At 38.2% G+C, this 22,567-nt stretch overlaps 1 protein-coding gene across 1 annotated transcript; it reads right to left on the bottom strand.

Annotated features, from left to right (window-relative positions):
- Positions 1-324: 324 nt before the first annotated feature.
- MCHR2 (melanin concentrating hormone receptor 2) lies at positions 325-22,319 on the bottom strand (the record flags this gene model as incomplete). Its single annotated transcript, XM_080615908.1, is given in 9 exon segments — positions 325-413; positions 416-500; positions 504-648; positions 2,380-2,417; positions 2,421-2,499; positions 4,768-4,808; positions 4,812-4,962; positions 13,968-14,170; positions 22,143-22,319. Coding segments are annotated over 9 exon segments (1,008 nt in total).
- Positions 22,320-22,567: the final 248 nt, after the last annotated feature.

Here is a 22,567-nt window from a genome sequence, read left to right as displayed (position 1 = left end):
ACAATCCTTCTATTTTCTTACTGCTAAAGGACTACAGCTTTTATAAAAATCCACTTTTGTCTCCATACATTTGGTCCATCTATGTGCAAATCATCATTAAAAAATGGCAATGGCATGGTAACAAAGAACATTTTGTAGAGAATCCCTCCTCTAGGAGTTCTAACATTTCAAAGAGTGCTACAGATCTTACATCAGCCCAACAATTCCAGCAACAAAGCCATTTCTGAGTTACACTTTCATGAAAGTAGTAAAATCAGGCCTATCTACTGCAACTGAAAAATCTATACATATATAATGCACTTTTCCTGGGAGAAAACCGTTCTATCAACAACTTGACTTGAGGATGTTTTCAATGACATTGACATCCCGGTCTGCCATCCTGACTTCCACATTTGTGCATTGCCGGAGACGCTCTGGAAGTTCTCACTAAGCAGGATGTAGAGAAACGGATTAATGCTGCTGCTGGTGTAGCTGAGGCAGATGGAGATGTAGTAGCTCACTTAGAAGGTCAGAGTTGGCTGAGAAACCTGAAGATTCATGAGCTGGATCACATGGAATGGGGCAGCGCTTACCACAAACACACTGACTAGAGCAAGCACTGTCTTAGTGAGCCTCAGGATTCTTTTCCTGGGGATACTGGTGGTGTAACTGCAAAACAAGTAAAAGAAGGATTCCTAGCATGGAAAGTGAAGATGGGAAAATGATGGCATGTATTGAGTTTACTAAAGAATGGCTGTTATTTGAGACCAAATTCACCTACAGTGCAAGTAAAGGCCAGCTCTCAACAGCTTAATATAGTTTTGTTGCTTGTACATTATTCTTTCTTCTGATTAGGCTGAATTTAATTCTATGCCACATACAGGAGCCACTTGAGAATAGTTTACATATATTTGATGAAATACTGGCAATTATTTTCATTAAGAATGTTTACTCCTTTTCAGCATGAGAGCTCTATAGCTTTGCATTCTTTTTCATCTATAACTACATCTTTTTGCTAACATCTGGAAATATCCATTTAAAACATGACAGGGGGGTTGGAACTAGATGATCTTAAGGTCCTTTCCAACCCTAACTATTCTATGATTCTGTGATTCTATGATTATGAGCTTAAAGGAGACTTAGAGCAAAGAAGAAAATGACACTCCTGACAGAGAAATTAAAAACTTCTCTAAAATGGAAATCAATTTCCGTTTTGACAGAAAATTGGTACAAGCAGAAAAACTGCTGTCACAGAACCTGGGGAATTGTATTTCATCTGTTCATGTGCCAATTTTCTTTTATTGCCTAGTGTCCTGGGTTCAGCAGTAGCAGTCATTTTTCTCCTTCTTAGTAGCTGGTGCAGTGTGGTTTTGACTTTTGGCCTGGGAACAGAGCTGACAACACCAATGTTTTTAGTTGTTACTCATGTTTACTTTTTTGCTTAGTTGTTAGTCATGTTTACTCTGACCAAGGACTTTGTGAGTCTGATGCTCCGCCAGGGAGGAGGAGAAGCCCGGAGGAAGCAGGGACAGGACACCTGACCCAAACTAGCCAAAGAGGTATTCCATACCACAGCATGTCATGCCCAAGATGTAGAACTAGGGGCAGTGACCCGGAAGGGCGAGATCACTGCTTGGTCGGGCTGGGTATCAGTCGGCGGGTGGTGAGCGGTTGTGTTCTCTTCCCTTGTTATTTCCCTTGTCATTATTCTTATTGGTGGTAGCAGCAGTGGTTTGTGTTATACCTGAGTTACTGGACTGTTCTTATCTCAGCCCGTGGGAGTTACATTCTTTTGACTCTCCTCCCCACCCCTCTGGGGGGGGTGGGGGGGAAGGAGGGGGAGTGCAACAGAGACTGTGTGGTCTGATTTATGGCTGTGCTTAAACCATGACACCTGGATCTTCCCAAGCTGCCAACAGTGGCTAGGGATCCTTGTGGGGTCTGGAGTCCCCTTTCTACAGGATGGGCAGTGCAGCCTGGAGACACTCAACCTGCAGCTCCCTGGGGCATAGCAGCTGGTATCAGACCAGGTATTCATTTTCTCCTCGAGTTTCCCAATCCCTGAACTGAGACCTTGGAGCCATGAGACCCAGATAACCTCCCGTAGCCAGAAGTACAGGGTTGGGTGGTGCCCATTTGTCTTTCTCAGATAAACTGAGAACTTCAGCCACAACTTTCTCCACAATGTTTCCTTTTATCTAAGTTACCTTGCTTCTTCCCCTGAATCCCATCCCTAGTTTGTTTCCTGGAAACATAATACAGTGTCTGAAGCACTGAATGTTACATGATGCAGTGTCTGACTGTTGCTTTAGGATTGTTCTTTTTGTCCTGTTACATATAAAACCTACACCAGTCTGAGCAGAGCATGTGATATAGGAAGAAGCATGAATAATACTTTACCTTCCTGCTTGCTTGTTTTGCTGATACATCTCCCATGTCTAACATAAAATTAAAATATAACAAATAAATATCAGTGGCAAAAGAAAAAAGAAAGTTGTTATAGTAAGATAAAGCATATACCTGTAAAACAAAATGTAAGAGGAACAAACAAGATTATTACACAAATACAACCACAAAAATGTAAAAGAAATATAAATGCCATTTTTCATAAAAGTGTCTCTGATTTGCAATTCTTGATTAGAGATACATGGAGCTTGTTTTAGATAGCAGCAAGTACCTAGAACTGCAAGTACTTGTAAGTATTAAGTCTGTGTTTAGCACTTCTTGAAATGTGGTTGACTACAAAAAGAAAGCTAAAAAGGATACTTCTCAGCTTTCCAAATTCTTTATGTGTGCACTTCTTCCAGCCCCTGGGTAATTAGTGAAAATTCTTGCGAACACTTATGCAGGACATAGTCTGTTTAGTCCCCTGATATTTTGCTTGTCAGATAGTAGACCAGTAGATCATTTTCTGAGCACAATTTTTTCTACCATTCTTGCACCGTTAGTGTAATCTAATCAACACCATCTTTCCTAGCTGGTGTGTTGTTATTTTGTTACAGTTCAAGATATTTTACTTTTATTTAGTCTTTATCGGGTGAACTTCCATCAAAGAAGGAAATTAGATTGTTATAATTTGTTCCTGACAAATAGACATAGTTTTTCTTATTGCTTTACAGATTGATATCTTGATAATTTGTTAAACTTTCTGGCTATTGACACTCACTGTTTTTAAAACTCTTTTTTAAACTGTCTACCTGGTCATGCCATCTGAGAGAGGATGGACTAGACTGAATTCCCAAAATTCTTTCAAATCTGTTTTTCTCCTATGTTCTTTGATTTTGTTCAGGCTATTAGGGGCCTCATGTCCTTCACAAGTTCTTGAAAATAATCAGTCATATTTCAGGGGTTGTTTTTACTCATCCCTTAAATCTTCAGCAGTGAATTTCATGGATCTTTGCTGACATTAAAACAGTTTATTTCTGTACTGCTACACATTTTTTTTTTTTTTTGGTGCTCTGGAGTTAGAATTAATTCCATTAAATATCTGGTTGTGATTCAATTGGAGGGGGGCAACGAGAAGGGAAGCTGGAACAAAAAAGGCTCAAATACACTCTTATTAGCTTTGTCTGCCTTAACAAGTGGAGCAAATGATTAGGGAAAATCTGTAAAGTGAAGTACTTGGTGCTCAGGGCATGATGCACATACATATGTTAAGGGGGTTTAACTTAGAACTTTCTCTAATTGCACCCTGTGGATTGAGGACTGAGTAGATAACAGTGACTTGAGTCCATTCATTGATTTTCTGGAGCCCTTTTCCAGTCTGATTTCACCTGAAAAGTATACAGATCACGTGATCTGAGACTGCTGAATAAGTGACCTCAAGTGTGGTAATTGGAGACAATTACTCCAAAAACACCTTCCTTATCCAAATGAACATGCTAATTTAAAACCACCCAGTATCAGCCAAAAGTTACTGTTACATAAGTTTTCTAAAATTTTCTTTCATATCCCTTGCTAGTCATCACCGGCAAGCTAGCTTGAATTCAACAAGTATTTGTTTCATTCCATACTAATAGAAACCAAATTTTCTCTTCATGGCAGGCCAAGTGAATAATGCAACAAGAGATAGGATTTTCTGTAATTACTTTCTAAAATGGGAATGGACAACAACAACAACAACAAAATTCTAGAAAGCAACCACTTCTACAAACCGCTCTTTTGCTTTAGTGTAGTGGACTGGATGTTCTTGCTTTGGAAAATGATTGTTTGGTGGCAGGTCCTTTCAGTGATTTGTAGCCAGATTAGCTGTGGAAGTGTTCAAGGCCAGGTTGGATGGGGCTTTGAGCAACCTCGTCTAGTGGAAGGGGGATTGGAACTGGATAATATTAAGGTCCCTTCCAACCCAAACCATTCTATGATTCTATGATTCTAAGTAGGCAGATATCTGTTAGACCGTGAGATACTGGAAAGCCATATATGCAAACTGAAGAGTGTTTAATCTCTTCAGTGATCTATATCTTCCAAACATGACAGTCTGTCAGGTCAGAAAGGGCAATGAGTTTTCACTTGCAAACAACAGTTACCTAAATGCAGCAAGAGAAGCAGATGTACTTATCTTTTACATTTGTTGTGGGAGCTATCTTGCTGAATTTGGTCACGCTAGGGCTGCCTCTGTATTACCAATACAAACTGGTGTAATGATCAGAATGATATAAGGCTCAGCTTCTACCTTTAATTCTATTTTATTCTATTCCATCCGTCTGCCTGTCAGGGATGTCAAAGACAAAATGGGTGGTACCTTCAACACCAGCTGAAGACATGATACCCTGGGCTTTGAAAGGTCACCAGAGAACATCATTAGGTGAGGTTAAATCAAAAGCACAACTTTACAAACCATCTTTGAACTTGATTACTTTTGAGTACACCCACACAGGGAACATCAGAATAAGTGACACCACCCATAAACATAAATTGACTCGAAGTGTCTTTGATCTTGTTCTCAGATAGGTTAGGCGAAATGGCTGGACAAGAGTGAGGTACCTGTAAAACGAGGCAACAGAGAAATAGAAAAGAAAAAAATATAAAATACTGAGGTTAAAATTGTTGACCACAAAATAAAAATTCTAAGACTAACCATGGAAAAGGAAGGAAACTGCATTTTTTAAAAGGTTGTCTAGTACAACATGTCAGAATGGCTTTTATTCAAGCAATTCCCTTAACATTCAACAGGTGTTGTTATAATTGATTATGCTTTCTGTCACAACATTATTTAATTAGTACGATAAGAGTTTTTAACAAATGACAGTAGATTAGCATGTAGGAAATAAATCTTAAAAATTCAGACATACAAGAAGCAAGCAGAAACAAAACTGAAAGAAGTTAGTTCTGGAAAAGAACTGGAGATAATTTAATACAGGCAAAACTATATTAAAAAAAAAAAAAAGAGCATCCTGATATATTTGAGCTCTAGGAATGCTTCAATATTTTATAGCGTATAGTGTATTGTTTGCTACACTTTTTCATTTCCAGGTAAGATCAGACTACCTACTCGCATGACACTTAATACATAGTTTGACAACTTTTTTTGGCAAGAATGGTATCAGATCACCTTTGAATAAATTCAACAAAGGTAAAGAAAACTAAAAAGAAATTTCTTCTTTTCTCTTTCCATTCTTTGCACATGCAGAATCTGGCATACTAGGACCAGCTGCAGTTCTGGCCAAATGGTACTGGGTGCAGACAGTAGGTGAGAAGCTGAAAGTTTCCGTTGCTCTGGGTCTTGGTCCTGATTTGAGGCTGTCAAACTTGCTATGCTCTGCAAGGTAGCTTGAAAGGAGCTGCAGCACTGCCCTGCAATGGCTTTGAGGTGATACAGCCACATGGACAAACGGAAACAAGCATCAACTGACCTCACTTTGGTGCTCAACAGGCCAGCTGCCACAGATACAGTTCTCAGCAGGGACTCCTGGTGGAAACCTTGGCAGAGGGGTGGCTCTCTTCACACTGCTGTCATCTTAAGAATATGATCAGTTTTGTTCCCCTCCTATATGAGAGGTCTGCTGCTGAGGTCCTAGCCCTGCCAGTGCCATCTGTACTCATTGCCATCCAGACTGAAGGTGATGAGGCTTATGGTTCTGCCTTGGCCCGTGTCCACCAACTCATTCTCTATGACAGGGAAAAGGACAGGTGGAAGAACTAAACCTCTGGCAGCAGGAGCTGGTGTGTGGGTGGGGAGCCATAATATTAAAGAGAAATGGGGGAGATGTAACTTATGGAGAAAACTCAGTTCATCCATTTATCAATGTGTATTCTTCAATTAATGACAAGTAATACAGTTAATTAAAGCTCTGAATGTCAACAATTTACCCAAAAAAGGAGGGAGGAAGCTTTCAGGCTTTTATTTATTTTTTCTTTTTTTAATATCTATTTTATCACCAGCCTCTACAAAATGGATTAAAGATTTCATTTTGCCCTCTTCAACTATATCACACAAGCTTTTTTTCATGTAAAAGTTTGGAAGAGATTCCAATAGTAGCAGTGAAACACAGCTCTCTTATGTGAGTTAGATTTACTCAGTTTCTTTTAAAAAGACTGCAAACTCTGAATCATAGCCACAGAAATCTTCTGAAACTGTAATTTTCTGAAATTAACTGAAAATGAATAACTTGCTAGCTGCTATGAGCAAGGCAAATTACTCTGAATTTAAACAACACTTGGAAATAATTTTCTTGGTGACTGACCATTAGCAGTTTCTCTACCAAGTTCTATCTTCTAGACCCCATGTCAGAGTACTTAAAACCTATACAAGTGGAAAAGATAAAACTGAGAAATTTTTAAATGCAGGTGAAATTTTCACTGAATTTTAGTTCTTGTAGAGTAGAAAAAAAAATGACAGCTCAAAAAAGCAAAACAGTCCATGCTAGTGTAACATGAATGCTAAGATGGTTTCAGGTACTGCCTAGAAAGCACCGTTATTCTAAAGGGTTATCATCTACATGTGGAATTCCATGGTGCTTGTGCTGAGCTTATATAAGAAAGCTGATTTGGAAAGTGCTTCATTCTTGCAGAAGACATTTTTCCCCAGAAACAACCATTTTTGATGTGCCCTGACCAAGTGCCATTAAACAGGCAGCAACATAAGTGACTAATTCTTCATCACTCTTAACCTATATGAGATCTAGAAACAACTCTAACAGTGAACTATTTATGCAGAAAAAACACAATAACAGGAGCAGTCTTCATAAAAATGTGATTCCTTCTTAAAAGTACTTAATGAAATAAAACCAGATGCAGATAGGTCCACTAGCCTGTCAGAACAAGCTGCCTGCAGCACCTCACTTGCTTGGCATTGGCACCCTTGTGCCAATGAAAATCAGGAACTGTTGCATAAGATCAAGCAAGATTCATATTTCATGTTTTATTAGATTATTTTCAGTCTTACTTGAATCTGAGTAAGAAATAGATTTCTTTAATTATTCAAGCTTTGCAACAATCAAGTTCTTTTCCCTAAATAAGTTTAAGTAACGGCCATTATTGCTAGAATCAGCAAAAGGCTTTTCTGGCATACGATAGCTTAAAAAGCTTTCTCTAATTTCATGCAGTTTTTCTCAGTCCTCATGATAGTCACAGAAAGAACAGAAATCCTCTACATTTGCAGTGGTAGAGCTACTTTGCTCCATTCTTGGTACAGCTACCTCTCCTGTTTCACTGGCTGCCTCATGGAAATAGCTTCTGACATCGATACTGCTTACAGGATCTGTGTAATAGAGAGTAATTTACAGGCTTCTCAGGTTCTTAAAACTTGTGATTACTACTGCTTTCCACAAAATTTGGCCTCTTAGTCTCCGTGTAAGCACAGTGTACTGTGTCTACTTTGAGCTTGCTTTCATTTTTTAGGTACTGCAAACAACAACATCTCCACGGGGATGCAATACTGCAACTCTTTTTTAAAGTGGCAGCAAATATGTTTCCAAAGTAAGAGTGCTGAAGACAGTTGCAGTGGACATTACAAACTGTGAATAAACTGTTAATTAAACAAGGTATTTGTAAGAAAATTGGGGTGTATAAGATGGAAATAGGATATGTCAGGGAAGTGCAGAAAAGTGACATTACTAGCTGACATGGAGCAAGAAGCATGCCTAACCAGGCTCCTCTCCTCCTGCTGGCTGCAAGGAAGGTGACAGGACATGATATTCCATCCTGCGCTGTGCTCTTCGTACTCCCTGTGAATCACCTTTTAGACATGCCTACTGCCTGCTGTTAATGAGAGACTGAACTTTAGCTGGTGCCTACAGTTGGATGATATAAAAGGTCCTTAATGCTTTTGTATGTTCCTCTTTAGTTGGAAGGTTTCAGTGAGATCCTCCTTTTGTTTCAATCTGCTTAAGCTCACAAGGTACATAACCACAAAAACATTGGTTATTTGCTCTCTCATTAAGGGTCTAGAACTATATATTACACAAAGGTTTTTGAGACAGGTTCACATGCACAGAGATTTATTAGAAGAGTCTGTAGCTGATGGCATATAGTGACTTTAAGGGAAAATCAAAATGAAAGGAGAAAAAGTAATGGGGAAGCTTCAGACAAGCATCCTTCTCTGGGTCTCTTCTCCAGTGCAATACATGGTTCCCCGTCTAATGTTTTTTCCACAGTATCAATATAGTTTTCATCAAGACTCACTTCTTAGCAGTTGCTCTTGCCTTTGAGGCAGTTGGTGTTGCTTTGCTGAGGCTGCACAATGACTTGCTGTTAAGTTTGGGGCACGCATGTTTTTGGGTCCACTAATATCAACCAGAAGCTTCGATCACAGGGTAGGTAGGAAAAGGGAGGGGAAGAAGGGGTGATTCTCACGCTGGTGGCAGTTACTTCCCATGAGAACCCACTGTAACAATGTTGTTGGGTTTGCAGGTGCAGGGCTGGGAGGATAACAGTGCAAGATCCACAGCGTGGGAACAAGGGGAAAAAGCTGCCCCAGAGGTTCTGGGAAAGACTGCCACGGTGGCTTGGGTGATTGTGCACAGAGCTCCCAACAGAAAACCAGCTACAGAGCCTCAGAGAGAGGGCTTCTAGCATGTAAAACGCTGAAGTTCTTAAGGCACCATGTGACATGTGACTTAACGGGTGATACTGCCTTTGCCCAAAGGACCAGGGCGCAATGCAGCACAAAACTTATCAACAGTGAATGTAACTCATTCGGATAGCAGCTGCAGTCTGGTGGTTATGGGACTAATGTAGTTTGCAATAAAACTAAATGCATTAATGGTCATTGAAGATCATTAAGGGAAGGAATGGTGTGTACAATTGAACCCTCTAGCCTGAGATAAGTACTGAATCCACACTTTCCAGCTCCAGAGATGCCTATCACTGCCTATGTGTTGGCTCTTTTCCTTGTGTAGACAGTGTTTTCCTGGATACACAGCTGAATTTTCACAGGATTCTCCCAAAAGAAAAGCACACTTTACTAATCATGCCTTAAAATTTGGCCTGCATAGAAGCGTATTTCCCTAAGTATTGTTAGATGAGTTTCCACACTTTCTTTCACACTTTGTGTTTTCACACAATTATTTTTCTGGATATTTTCATATAATGATATGTTAATATAAAGGATAAGTTACCTGGGTTTCTAATTCTGATTTTTAATATTCAGCTCAGCAAATGAAAAAAAAAGTCATTTAATGAATTTAAAGATGCAAAGGAAATAATTAGGGTGGATGGAATGAAGACACCACCACAAATTCAATTCAACATAAACAATGTTATTTTCTTGATAGAATTTGAACTTGTTCCAGCCTGCCAGTGTTCTCATTTACCCTTCCCCAGACAGTAAGAAATTAATCTCACCCTAAATACTTATCAAGCATCTTTTGTCTCCATTCTTTTGCAGCAGTGGGTTTCTATTGGTTGTTTCAGTTTGGGTGCAATTTTTAATCTTGCCTATTGTCCAATGATAAAATTGTGAAATTCCGTGAGTGGTGCATTTGGGAAAATGTGCTGGTCTTCAAATAAGGGCAATTTAAGCTTCAAACAGAGAGTGGAACTTGAAGGCAGACATGTGCCCTCATCTGACAAACTAATTCTCGGTAATGAGAGTCTTTTATTGGGAAAAGTCTGAAGAATACTTACATGAAACAATGGGAGTGTCTGAGCTGCGTCTCTGACACAGAGAGCTGGAGAAGGGAGCAGTGATGGAGCCTGCAGATCTCTCAAAAAGTTCAAGTCGTAGAGTGCGTGTTACCCATGCCTATTATCACATTTCTTTCTACCTTTCTGCCAAACTTGCTGTTATGATGCTGCCTGCAGCAACATCTGTGAGACCAACTACCACCATAGTGCATAGTATGATTGTGAAGGCCAAGGTGACTTTTTGAAAGAGAAAGTATTTAGTGAGATTTTAAAAGGTTTTTATGTTTTCCTCTGGCTAAGGTGCTTGTGACTGCATGTGAAGTGGAGCAAAGAATGATAGAAAAAGGAGTGTGAAGAATGAGTAAATGGATTAGTCCATGGCAAATCCAGTGGTTCTGGTTTTAAATAACTGAAAGCCCATGACTTCCATAGAGATATGACCCCACCTTACCAGTGGTACTGCCTTGGTAAATTTTAATTTCTTAGAGCAACATTACAATGGGCAAACCAGGAACACATTTTCTCATGCCTGTCAGTCTCGGCTGCTGCAAACACTTGGAACACCTGCCTGTTTCTTTGCAGCCGTCACAGAGCTACTTACTCCAGATTTATCTTCCCAGCTTCATTTCTCCATTTATGTGGCTGAGGCCTTAAAGGGATAGGCTGAATAAATGTTTACGCAAGCCTCCAAATTGACTGGTACCCTATGTAACTCTCAGATTTCAGGAGCTTGCTCAGGGTCCTTTTCCCATGCACAGAGGCACTTTGGAAACAGGATATTCACAAAAAGCAATTATTTATTGGCTATTACAGTAGGCAACAGACAGCTAGGACTAACAAGGTCCTAGGCTAAGTCTTAGTACTCTTATCATCTCTGTATGGCACCATTGAGTTTTTGCTGTACAGCTGTCAATGGCAGTGAAGTGGCATCTTCACACTCCCTGATTTTTGTTAGTATTTTATACTACTTTGTGCCAGTGTTTCTCCTCTTGAACCTCTGAACTGCTGTCTCCACCTCAAAAATCTTGTCTCTGGCTTTGATGTATCTTAGCTTTCTTAGCATACATGGATCTCCTCTAGGTATTTTTGCACAGCTTAACATTTAGTAACTTCCTCAGGAGGCTGAGACAAGTTTATATAGCTGTACCATACCAAAATATGCCTGGGATCACAGGCAAGCAAACCCCTGTCAAAAAGATCGCACTTTTTCTTTTAACCAAATTTTATAGAAGTAGTCAGCAGCAGGTGCATTCTGTAAGAAAGTACACAAACAGTGACATTTTCCTGTGACATGCTCCAGTGAATTCATTCTAAAAGGAATGAGGTGTGCCTCACAGTATCCTGTCACAAGAAGAAAGTCCAGCATAGGCTTTACCGGCTGCCATTTTGTGTGCCATGAAGGAATAAGGGATGATGTAACTTCTTATTCTGCATTAGTTATTTCGAATGTGTAATTCTTGGCTCCCTTTTAAAAATGTCATAGACTAAAGTGTTCCTTTGACATTTTAAAGAAGTCGCTAACATCGTTAATTACAGCGTTCAGCTAAAGTCAAGTGGCTTATTGGAAAGTTCCTGTCCTACCAGACACAGCAACACAACATAAAAGTATATCAATATTTGGGCTTGAGGAGATGCTGTCTCCACTGTACACAGTTCTGATTTCACTTAGGCCAGATTTGCATCCTAATATTTTTGTTGAACAGTCAGATTTACTCTTCATGTACATGGGGGATTAGGATTGTTTTCTGTGTGTGCCCATGTTCATACTCGCCTAAGGAACAGGTGCTAGGAGCTGCTTCTTATGAAAGTTTTTTCTAACCAACAAGCGAAAGTTGTACTACAAATTTTTCATTAAAATATAATTCATGTAATGTCTGCCTAAACATGAATCTGTATTAAAAATACATGTTTGATGTCAGTTTAGGAAACTTTCTCAGAAATGTTAATATATATACTCAACTTGCATAGTTTTTATAGATCTCCTGATTTTTTTTATTTATTTTCTATTTTTTTTTAAATTTCATATGAAAAGGAGTAATGAAAAGCAAACTTTTATACATCGTACTCCTCATAAATTTACCCCTAAAGCTCCATGAAGAGAACAGCTGGGTTTTGCCACTTCTTAAGATCTTATAAAGAAATCTGATTCACAAAAAAAAAAAAAAAAGCTGAAATAATAAAGTCTCTATTGGACTGTTGCGTGACATAGTTCACTCTCATAATGAAGAAGAGGATTCATAGGAATAAAACCACCATCCAGCAATATGACAGATACTAATTTGCATGTGGTAGTTATTTTATTCAGCTTAGGCTTCTTTTGGAAGTGGCTTCCCAGGTCTGACCAGTTCCTGTCTTCCTTTAGAAGTGCTTCTTTGTTTTTTTGAGATATGTGAAAGAGAACACGAAGTTGTCCAGTGTTGCAGTAACCATAACTTTTACTAAGGTATAATTATGTTTCTTGCTTTTATTGCAAATGTGGGGTGATTTTACAGTCAAAGAAAACCTGATAAAATCTGCTGATTTTTTGCAAAATATCTGGTTTAATCTTTTCACTTAATGAAAAGCTCCTAGGTGGCTTCAGAAGTGTTTTACTGAAATTATCGAACAATAAACAGTTTGGGAGCTCGTCACCTGAAAAATCTTTGCCCCTCTTGGCTACAGGGTCCTAATCGGTATTAGCAGATATTAGGTATTGGTATTAGGAGAGAAGCAATTTGAAGAGCTTTACCTAGGCAAGTGTATTTGAGATGGAAAAACTTGCCTCAAAATGGAAAAGAAAGCACAGGCTTTACCTTTTTAAAAAAACAAAACCAAAACAAATCTCCATGTTAAGACATGGCTTTAGCTGGGACATAAACTATTTTTTATACCAGGTTTTGACATTCTGCCTTAGCCCTTACTGTCTTTTGCATAAAAGTTTTTCTCTAAGCAGCAACAGTAAAGATACTGCTAAATGTAAATTCTTCAGGAATATAGGAAAAGGCTTTCATTTGTCACATTACTCATATGCAAATACTAGAAGAGAGCTTTAAAAATTGAACTACAAAGGAACTGATAATTTCTTGACTCTTTTTTAATTTCATGTCAATGAAATAAGACTTTTAATATTATGGCTCTTTATGATAGCCCTAATTCATCTGTTTCAAAATTGTTTATAACTTGCAATTTCTACTTTCTGCTTTCTATATATATTTTTCTCTCCCTCTTTTTAGTGACAACATTCCACTTCCATGGAAGCATGCTGTCTTTTATGATAAAAGTTCAATAGCAAGTGTCCTTCCCATTGACTCTGTCTATTTATCCTAGATTCTTCTGGAATCGGTTAATCATCGACTGACCGGTGCCTGGTGCTATGCAGGATAGTTTGTCTTTTTTCCTTCATGCTCTTTCTGACTTATAAAAGAAGACCTCTTTGGACCAAAGTAGACTTTTCTTTCCTGAATTTTCTTTAAGATCAAGAACATACAGAAGCTGTTTTTAAAATCTGTAGTTATGATAAAAGCTAAAATTCTTGTCATACTCCTAATGAATTTTAACAATGATTTTAACAAATAGCAGATCCAGTAGGTTTCTGCAGTCTGCTTGGAAGCCATTTTTTAATCTTAAATGTGAATGGTTAAACCAAATCTTGGTTTAGTGACATTAAGCCTTTATTAGAAGTTTTGTCTCTAAAGATAAGCCTAGAGTAGTAGCACTGTGCGGTGACTGGGATCCCTTAAGGACTTGTGCATAGTGTGATGCTACAGCAAGACTTAAAATGCTTCTGCTACCTCCACAAACATCAGAAAAAGATTCTTGCAGTTTTCAAAAAATCATTAGCCACACCTGATTGTATTTCTCTTTTTTCAGTTACTACAGCTTTGCATAAACACAATCAGATATTATTGTCCTGGGTTACAGAATGATGATGTGAAACCACATACCTGTCCAAACTCATTGCGGTCATAATGGCATTGCGTGTAAACTGGTTACATGTGTCCAGGGAGGTAATGATGGTGCAAAGAGGGCTGCCAAAACGCCCCTTGCCTCCGTGTGCCCACTGGTGAGTGAGAAAGGGCATGCCAATGATATGAACCAAATCTGCTATAGCTAGATTGCAGATGTACATATCTGGTATAGTTTTCTTCTGGGTTCAGAAATAAATTGGAAGACATGAATATGATTAATTGACATATCTTCTATACTGTCAATAAAGTGGACCTCAAAACTGAACTCCACACAAATAAGTGCACTGGCACAACCACTATTTTAGAGTCTGGGGAAGTTTGTCAACCCGAAGATATTTCAAACTAAATATTTTAGGCTCAAGAAAAATATATTGTTTTCCATAATTTTGCTTTCCAGTGAGGTTGAATGGCTACTTATTTTATTAACAGCACAATTATTCATATTCTCCTTTGAAAACTATAAAGTGTTCAAAATAAACACAGGTCTGAGGGACATAGGAACTCTAGAAATATAAGCCTAGCATAAATAATAAGAGAGATCAGAGCCTTCTCGCAATGTAGCTGACCCAAGGCTGAATCTAACTCAGAGATGCAGACAGGAGATTCTTGAATGCTCAAGGTAAAAATGGAACTGCTGAAAGATGAATGATCCACTGGGAAAAGAATCAGCACTCAATCAAATATTCAAAGACAGTCTTGTGAAGTTTATATGTACACAAGGAGTGCAACTGAGTTAAAATTGCATGCAGAGTCTTCATCTAAGTACTAGAGTTTGGCTTTGCTAGTTTCATAATGTCTATATTGCATAGCTTTTGTGTGATATATATACTTTTCTAGTTTCCTTTGCCAAAATATAATCCTTAGTACATTCCCTGATTTAGCTTTGGACAAATGTAATACATGTAAATGAAAGAATTCCTGACTTTAAGTTGCCTTCCTCTATACAAATTCAGGAAAAGAGCTCAAAGCATCTTTGAAAAGCACTGATATTTGCAAAATATTTTTTAATTCCAGGGCTTTATTAAAAGGTCCTTATCCACAGTCTCCATATAGAAATCACCCTATCTAAGATCACTTACAGATTGTCTAGTCTAAGCTATTTGTCTATGCTCCCCCTCAGTATCTCTAATCAATTTTTTTCCCAGTCTACTACAAAGTACCAGTTTATTTGTCATTCTTAGTGGAAGGCACCTAAGAACCTGCAGCTGGGAGAACTCCACCTCGCCACCCTTGGACCACATTCAGAAATCCAGCTCTATGGCCATCATTTCCTAAAAGGACCTGTGTGAGAAGAGTTCTTAATGTCATATTTTTCATGTTGCCTTCACTGCATGCTTCAAGATATGAAATAACGATGTTTCCAAAGAAACAGATTTAAGCTAGAGGGAATGAGCCAGACGAAAGTACTCTTTTCAAACATTTTAAATAAATTACAAAGTATGATTCATTGTCATCTGGTTATGATACTGAAACCAAAACCAGACATCCATAAAGTATATCTGCTGGCGCTAATGACTGGAGCTTGTGGAGCAAATGACGCATGTGTGATCTTTTTTCTCCAGTGCCTTTAGCTTTGCCAACACCGAAGGATGCAAAATCTCCAGGAAAAGAGAAGCCCCAGACTGTGTTTTCTGCAAGGTGTCAAATGGCACCATTAACACACAGGTTTCAAAGCATCTGGAAACTGCCTGTGCACGTAGCTTTACAAAAAAAGTTTAATTGGTCCTTTTCTGCTTCATTTTATTCACATATACAGGATAAATCACACTTTATTGGAAACTACTTCTGAACTCAGAATGAGAATCTCAGATTTGAAACTTGCACACTTTATGCTTGTTGGGGTATAATCCCAGCAGACAACTAAGCACCACACAGCTGCTTGCTCACTCCTCTCTCCCTACTGCCCTGCAGGATGGGGAAGAGAATTTGAAGTGTAAGAAAACTCATGAGTTGAGATATGAACGGTTCATTAAAATAACATAAAATAAAATACTACTACCTTTTAGTGAAAAGGAAAATAGCAAGAGAGAGAAATAAAACCCAAGAAAACCAAGTGGTACAAATGAAAACAGTTACCACAAACTAATCGATGCCCAGCCAGTCCCTGAGCAGTGGCCCCCTTGCCAACCTTTCCCCGAGCTTATTGCTGATCATGACACCATGTGGTCTGGGATATCCCTTTGGTCATTTGGGGTCACCTGTCTCTGCTGCATCCCCTCACAACTCCCTGTGCACCCCCAGTCTATTCACTGCCATGGCGGTATGAGGAGGCCTTGACTCTGTAGGAGTGCTCAGCAATAATGAAAACATCCACAAATCCAAAACTTAGCCCCACAACATATCCCTCAAACACAGAATTAGAAGAGCACACTTGTTTGTTCTGAACTTCATCGGACCTTTCCTTGGTTTATTTACTGCATTACAAGAACAGAATGCTTTAATGGATTGGGATTTTAATTACCCCAATCTATTAAAAAAAGAAGTGTTGAGCAGACATGACAACATAATAATCTACATACTGGCTGTCATTCCAGTAACAACGTCAAGGAACTTGACAAGTGCATAACGTGTTGTCATCAGTCTTTATTTATCCCCGCTGACTGCATTATGTGCTGTCATCAGAATTTATTTATACCCTCCTGGACAGAGAGTCTTCATTAACTAGAAGCTTAAGTGTTAATTTGGACATGTTGGTCAAAGACAAGATTATTTATAGGCATCACACATTTAAAAACACAAGCACATACCTTTTCTTCAAATAGAAAAGGATAAAAATGACATTCCTTCTGGGCTATGTCTGCAATGGCAAGTACAAACAGCTTTAAAGTCATCCTCCCACCTAGACCTCTCCTCCCCTACAAAATCTAACCATCTGCAGAAACCATATTTGTCTTGGAGGACGCTTTTTAAAATTTCCATCTCTGACATTAACCATAGTCCACTTCCCTTCTGCTCTCACTTGGAGTTTACGTAGATCCTTGGTTCCTAACAAGACCATGTCCAAGAACAGCGGTCCTATACCTACTTGACACTATTCTGTAGTCCTTTTGTGCTGGTAAGCCTGTACTGTGCTTCCTCTTGGATCTTTTCTCATAGTTATTTTCTCATAGTAGCTGAAAAAACATCTCAATACTTTCCAGGAAAGAGTTGTGCTATCTTTTCTCCTTTTAATTGAGGGTGGGATTCTTTTATGCTCATTTTCTCAGTTTGAAATTTAGACCTCTAATGCCTCCTATCGTTCTTGGCTTCTACAATCACTGCAGAGAAATAGAACTCGGGAGAAGTTTATCATAACAAAGATGATAGGTATTATACTCAGTAGTGTTCCTCTACGGAGACACCCTGATGACTCCCTTGGGGAATCAAAGTTACACTGAAAAAATTTGGCTCACATCTGTACAATTAAGTAAGGCTTATAAGATCCTGTGAGAATGGATCTTGCTCAGTACCTGTTATGAGAAACTGCACAAAAAATGGCAGCCATTTCTGTTCTACACCTCTGCCTCTCTGCCTTCCCTCATTTAAATGTATCTAGCAGTGAATGCTTCCAAGTAATTCACTATCTAATTTATTGTTGGATAACAATGTTATCCAATGTTTAGCATTAGATTAGCAATGCTACAAATGTTTGTCCAAAATATCCTGGTCCAAAAATATATTACTGTTTAACTGAATCTCACAGTCAAGGCAGATAACATCACTTAGAGACATGTATCAGTTGCTGTGCCAGCTGTCATCATGGGAAGTCCCACATCTCTAACATTAGCTTGTTTTTGTTTGATTTCTGAAAGAGATCTAAACCAGAATCATAGAAATCAGAGCAAACTGACAGCATGCTGTCTCAGTGTAGCAACATTTAGTTCCCCGTCTCAGTGATGAATAAAGAACAGAAGAGCTGAGATATGTTATAGGACACTAAGTATGTTTTTTAACATGTTAGGGTTTTCTTTTGCTAGATTTAGGAAAAGCAGGAACCCAAGATTGGAAGAGATAACCCTTGTCACAGAACTGAGTTGTTGGCTGTCACAGGCAACAAGAGCAGAAAAGGCCTCCTCATAATAGGGTAATTCCAATTCAGAAATAATCATTCTATTGCTATTACTCCTACTGAAGGCAAGACATCACTGTTCTCGGAGGGTATAAATCACCTTTCAGTTAACAACCTTTAATACGTCCTCACTGCAGTCTACCCTGTTGCTCTTATACCAGTTTTGGCCTTTAGTTTAAACAGCTCTTTATCCTTTCTGCTGTATTTGATCCCAATTTACAGAGAGCAAACATACACTTCTGGGTCTATTTTTATTTTTTTAAACAAATTTAGGTGAATTTTCATAGTTCTCTATTTTCCGGTTCTAGTAATTGTTCTTTTCTTTTCTTATTCCAGACTGAATATCTCATCTTTCCCGGAAACAGCTGGTGAGAGTTGTATTTCAGGCCCTTCAGAATGGTCTGAGTATGTATTTTCAGGGCTGGAGAATGGCATTAGCATTTCCCTCTTTTCACTGGAAGAGCAGAGCCTTACATATATTACAGCTGTGTGCTTCTCATGCAGCTTTAGCCTTTGACAGACCACAGCAATCCCAGGAGCTTTTCCTCTGTTGTTTTCTAACTGACAGCGGTGCTTCCTATTTATAAAAAAATACTAATAAGAAAAAAATTCCATGGCTTTGTGCTACTAAATGTTACCACATTTCTATTGCTTTAGTCCCTCCTTTAGTCTTTATCTGGTTCTTTCTCTATGACAGTCTCGTACTCCTTAACATCAGCCACGTTTCCCTAGTGTATGTTATTAGGAATATTATTGACACAATCCTACACTTTGCCCCAGGTCTTTGAAGGAAAATATGAAATCTGGCCAGCCTCATAGTCAGTCCCTCAAAGTTCCATGTTAATCTATTTACTTCTGAAAATCTTTTCAGGAAATTTGTTTGTCATCAACATCACCTAGGAGCATCCACAATTTAGCAATTTTTTTTCATGCTATAATTCTTGAACTTACTGTGTTCTTCTTTTGCTGACTTAATAACTCCTAACAAGACAGTACATAAAAACTGATAACATAAAATCTCTGATCTGGATAGAGTAGCTGTGCATAGTGGTTTCAAAAATTTTCTGCTGCTGACTCTGTATTCAGTTGTAAATACACCCTCTTCAGCTGAGGACTCAGAATGCAAGTAAGAAGTGTTGCCACATGTATCTGCAATCTCTATTTTAGTACATGCTATTTTACCACTTGCTATTAGTTGCCTTAATAAAAATCAGGTTAATATGAAAAGAAATACTTGTAAATAATTGAAATTGTGTTTGATACCCTTTTCTCTTCTGTAACATGCTTTTTCTTCAAAATATAAAGTCAGTCTAATGGAGCTAATTGGGGTTGTCTGGATTGTATTTTCCCCCTCCATAAAACCTCAGCTATTCTCCCAGCAGCTGGCCCACCAAAGTCAGTATTTACATGAAAAGTCAAGTTTACATGAAATACTTGCTAACAGAACCACAGTTCTAAGGACCAGTTTTTCTGGGTTGCTGGGATGAAGATTATTGGTTACTTATGGCTGACACTGAACCCTTGCAGCATTTTCTTTATCATTTTCATTTTAATTAAACAGCAGTGTATCTCAACTCCTATTACTCCCTGGGGATGAAATTCATTCACACAAGGACGGCCAGTCAAAAGTCATTGAGTTAGTAATTTTTACATTAAATCTCACTGCATAGGCATATATTACATCGAAGTTCATTAGGCTATTTAGTTATTTTCTCTGAGTAAATTGCAGATTATATCAGTTTAATTCAAATTTTAAAATGTTTGTCTTTAGCTGGCAGACTTGCAAACAAATTTGGGGAACTGAAATTAAATTCCATGGTTTGTTCTTTATCATCTTCTACCAAGAGTAAAGCATTTGCTACTTGTCCTGGGTTCAGCAGCAGCAGTCACTTTTTCTTCTTCTTAGCACCTGGTGCAGCACTATGTTTTTGACTTTTGGCCTGAGGATAATACTGATAAAACCAATGTTTTCAGTTGTTGCTCAGTAATGTTTACTCTGACCAAGGACTTTGTGAGTCTCATGCTCTGCCAGGGAGTAGGGGAAGCCGGGAGGAGGCAGAGAGAGGACACTTGACCCAAACTAGCCAAAGAGGTATTCCATACCACAGCACGTCATGCCCGGGGATGTAACTGGGAGTTACTCGGAAGGGCACGCTCTGCTCAGTCGGACTCGTTTTCGGCAGGTGGTATCATATTCTCGTCCCTTGTTATTTCTCTTATCATTATTATTATTGGTGGCAGCAGTAGTGATTTGTGTTATACCTTAGTTACTGGACTGTTTTTATCTCAACCCATGGGAGTTACATTCTTTCAATTCTCTCCATCCCTCTGGGAGGCTGGGGGACGGGGAGTAAAAACTGCATGACTGACTTGCCAACTAGGTTAAACCATGACACTACTGGAAAGTAAATAACTTTCTACTTAAAGAGATAATCTAGCTTATTTCTCTCTTAAAAGAATTAACTCTGTAATGAAAACAAAATTAAAAAGTATTAATTTTAATGAAATGAGAAAATGTGATCAAGACACCTCTCTGAAGCAGAGCCATTGAGCAGAATCCGATCTGTCTAGTAGACGATGAGATTCTGACATGGCTATTTTTCAAAATGTAGTTGCTTTTTAAATGTACATTTATTTACAGAATCTGAGGCTTGTGGCTGTCTTTTTTAGTGTTGGTAACTACCACACTAACTATTTAATACACTATTTAAATTCTTTTCCTGTGTACAAATGCTCACACCCATGAATTCGAATGTATATAATTTTCTCAAGCAAACACAGTTTAAATGCTATTCTTTTTTTTTTCCCCAAGTCATTGTTTCTGTCTATTCCCACTGTCTCTCATATTTTTATTTCAGTTAGACAAAGGCTTTTCACCAGAATAAAAAAAAATCTTTGCTCCTTGTCAGTTTCCTTCCATCCTATTAAAGACTCTACAAAAAACTTTTAGAAACTCAAGGATTTCTTTTCTCCTTTCCATTCATTCATACATTTAAAAATTCATATTGCCATTATGTTCACCTCAGACATATTGTTTCCACATTTGTTCCCTCTGCATTCAGAATGTGAGCTACAATGTTCTTGAGTGTACCAAGCACTAGATTTCTGGTAGTTTCTAGGGAAGTTTACTAAAGCTCAGGGGCTGACATACAGTACAACGTTGTCCTTTGGAAATCTTCCCTTTAAAAGCACAATATGTAGGGATGGAGTCCACCTATTAACCCTTGTAGAGTGTCATGCATATTGGCCTTATGCTCTCATAATTCTTTATCTTAAATTTACACCTCAGATAAAAGACACCTTTTCAAGATACATGCGTACGGATTTAGAGTTTGTGGTAGCATCAGCTATTTTTTATTTTATATATGTATATATTTATAAAAAAAATCTCTTGTTAAAATTAAGAGACTAAAAGGTATTTTCTTGCATAACAATGTTGCGTCTGATTTTATGGCCCCAAAAACCTCAGAAACTTCAGTAATTTTGCCTTGTCAGAATACATCAAAAATATCTTGATATATCAATTCCTGCCATGTAAGAATCCTGGACCAGCACTAAGGCCGTCTTTCCAGAAGTAAGGTAATGTTGGAAAAGACCAGTGAGTTCTAGGAAGTTGCTGTAAACGGGCAGAAAATAGATACAGCTCTGTTACCAAAATAATGAGGTAGAGGAGCAGTTTTCAAAGGAGAAAATGACTGTATTTCAACTGATCAAAGAATTCTGTAAAACATTATAATGCCAGGCAGGTACCATAACTAAAGTTGAAAGGTTAGTCTAGCTTTTACATATGCTAATTGCAAGATTGCTGTCAATTGTAACAGAAACTAGGGAAGAAGGTATGTATTTAGGTTTCCTTGAGTATGTTTGAAGTCACTCATGCACTGAAGTGCTATCTCATAGAGGAAAAGGCTAAGAAGACATAAATTACTGCTATCTATATTCATGATTTAATTTGCTTTAATGAGAAGTAAATGTCAATGACTAAACAGCATGAAAGACTTGCTATCCTTATCTGTGCTGGGCAGTGACTTCTTTCATGCAGTCATAATTTATTTTTTTAAAAGTAAATCTTATTGAAAAATTTATTTGATTCCATATCTTACTATTGTGAACACAATGAGCATATTTCCAACTAAACCTGTTGAACACATAATCCCACTCAGAGAGCGAAGGACGACTGTCTCTGCAGCACCAATCACCTGCTGATGGTGCCATCCACTCCAAGATCTGTTAAACAAGCCTGGTGTACCATTCTGACAGGAAGGCTGAAATTCACTCATTCTTCAATGAATTTAGGACTTAATTCTGTAATAGCAAGGGAAAATAAATTATTTGTGGACTAATAATTTGAATATCGTTAGTTAAGTCTGGTATCTAAGTGTTCATCACTGTTTAATGATCATCTGTATTTCATAAAACCTTCCACCCCAAGATTTTGTACATTCAGGATTGTACATAAAAGAACTGGATGATATTGTTTTCAAAATTAAATCTGTGATGTAATAAGTCTGGTATAATTTAAACAAGT

The sequence above is a fragment of the Psittacula echo genome, assembly GCF_963264785.1.
Source record: "Psittacula echo genome assembly, chromosome: 4".
Lineage (NCBI taxonomy): Eukaryota > Metazoa > Chordata > Aves > Psittaciformes > Psittacidae > Psittacula > Psittacula echo.
The sequence above is the reverse complement of the archived record's forward strand: the minus strand, read 5'-3'. Positions and strand labels throughout refer to the sequence as shown.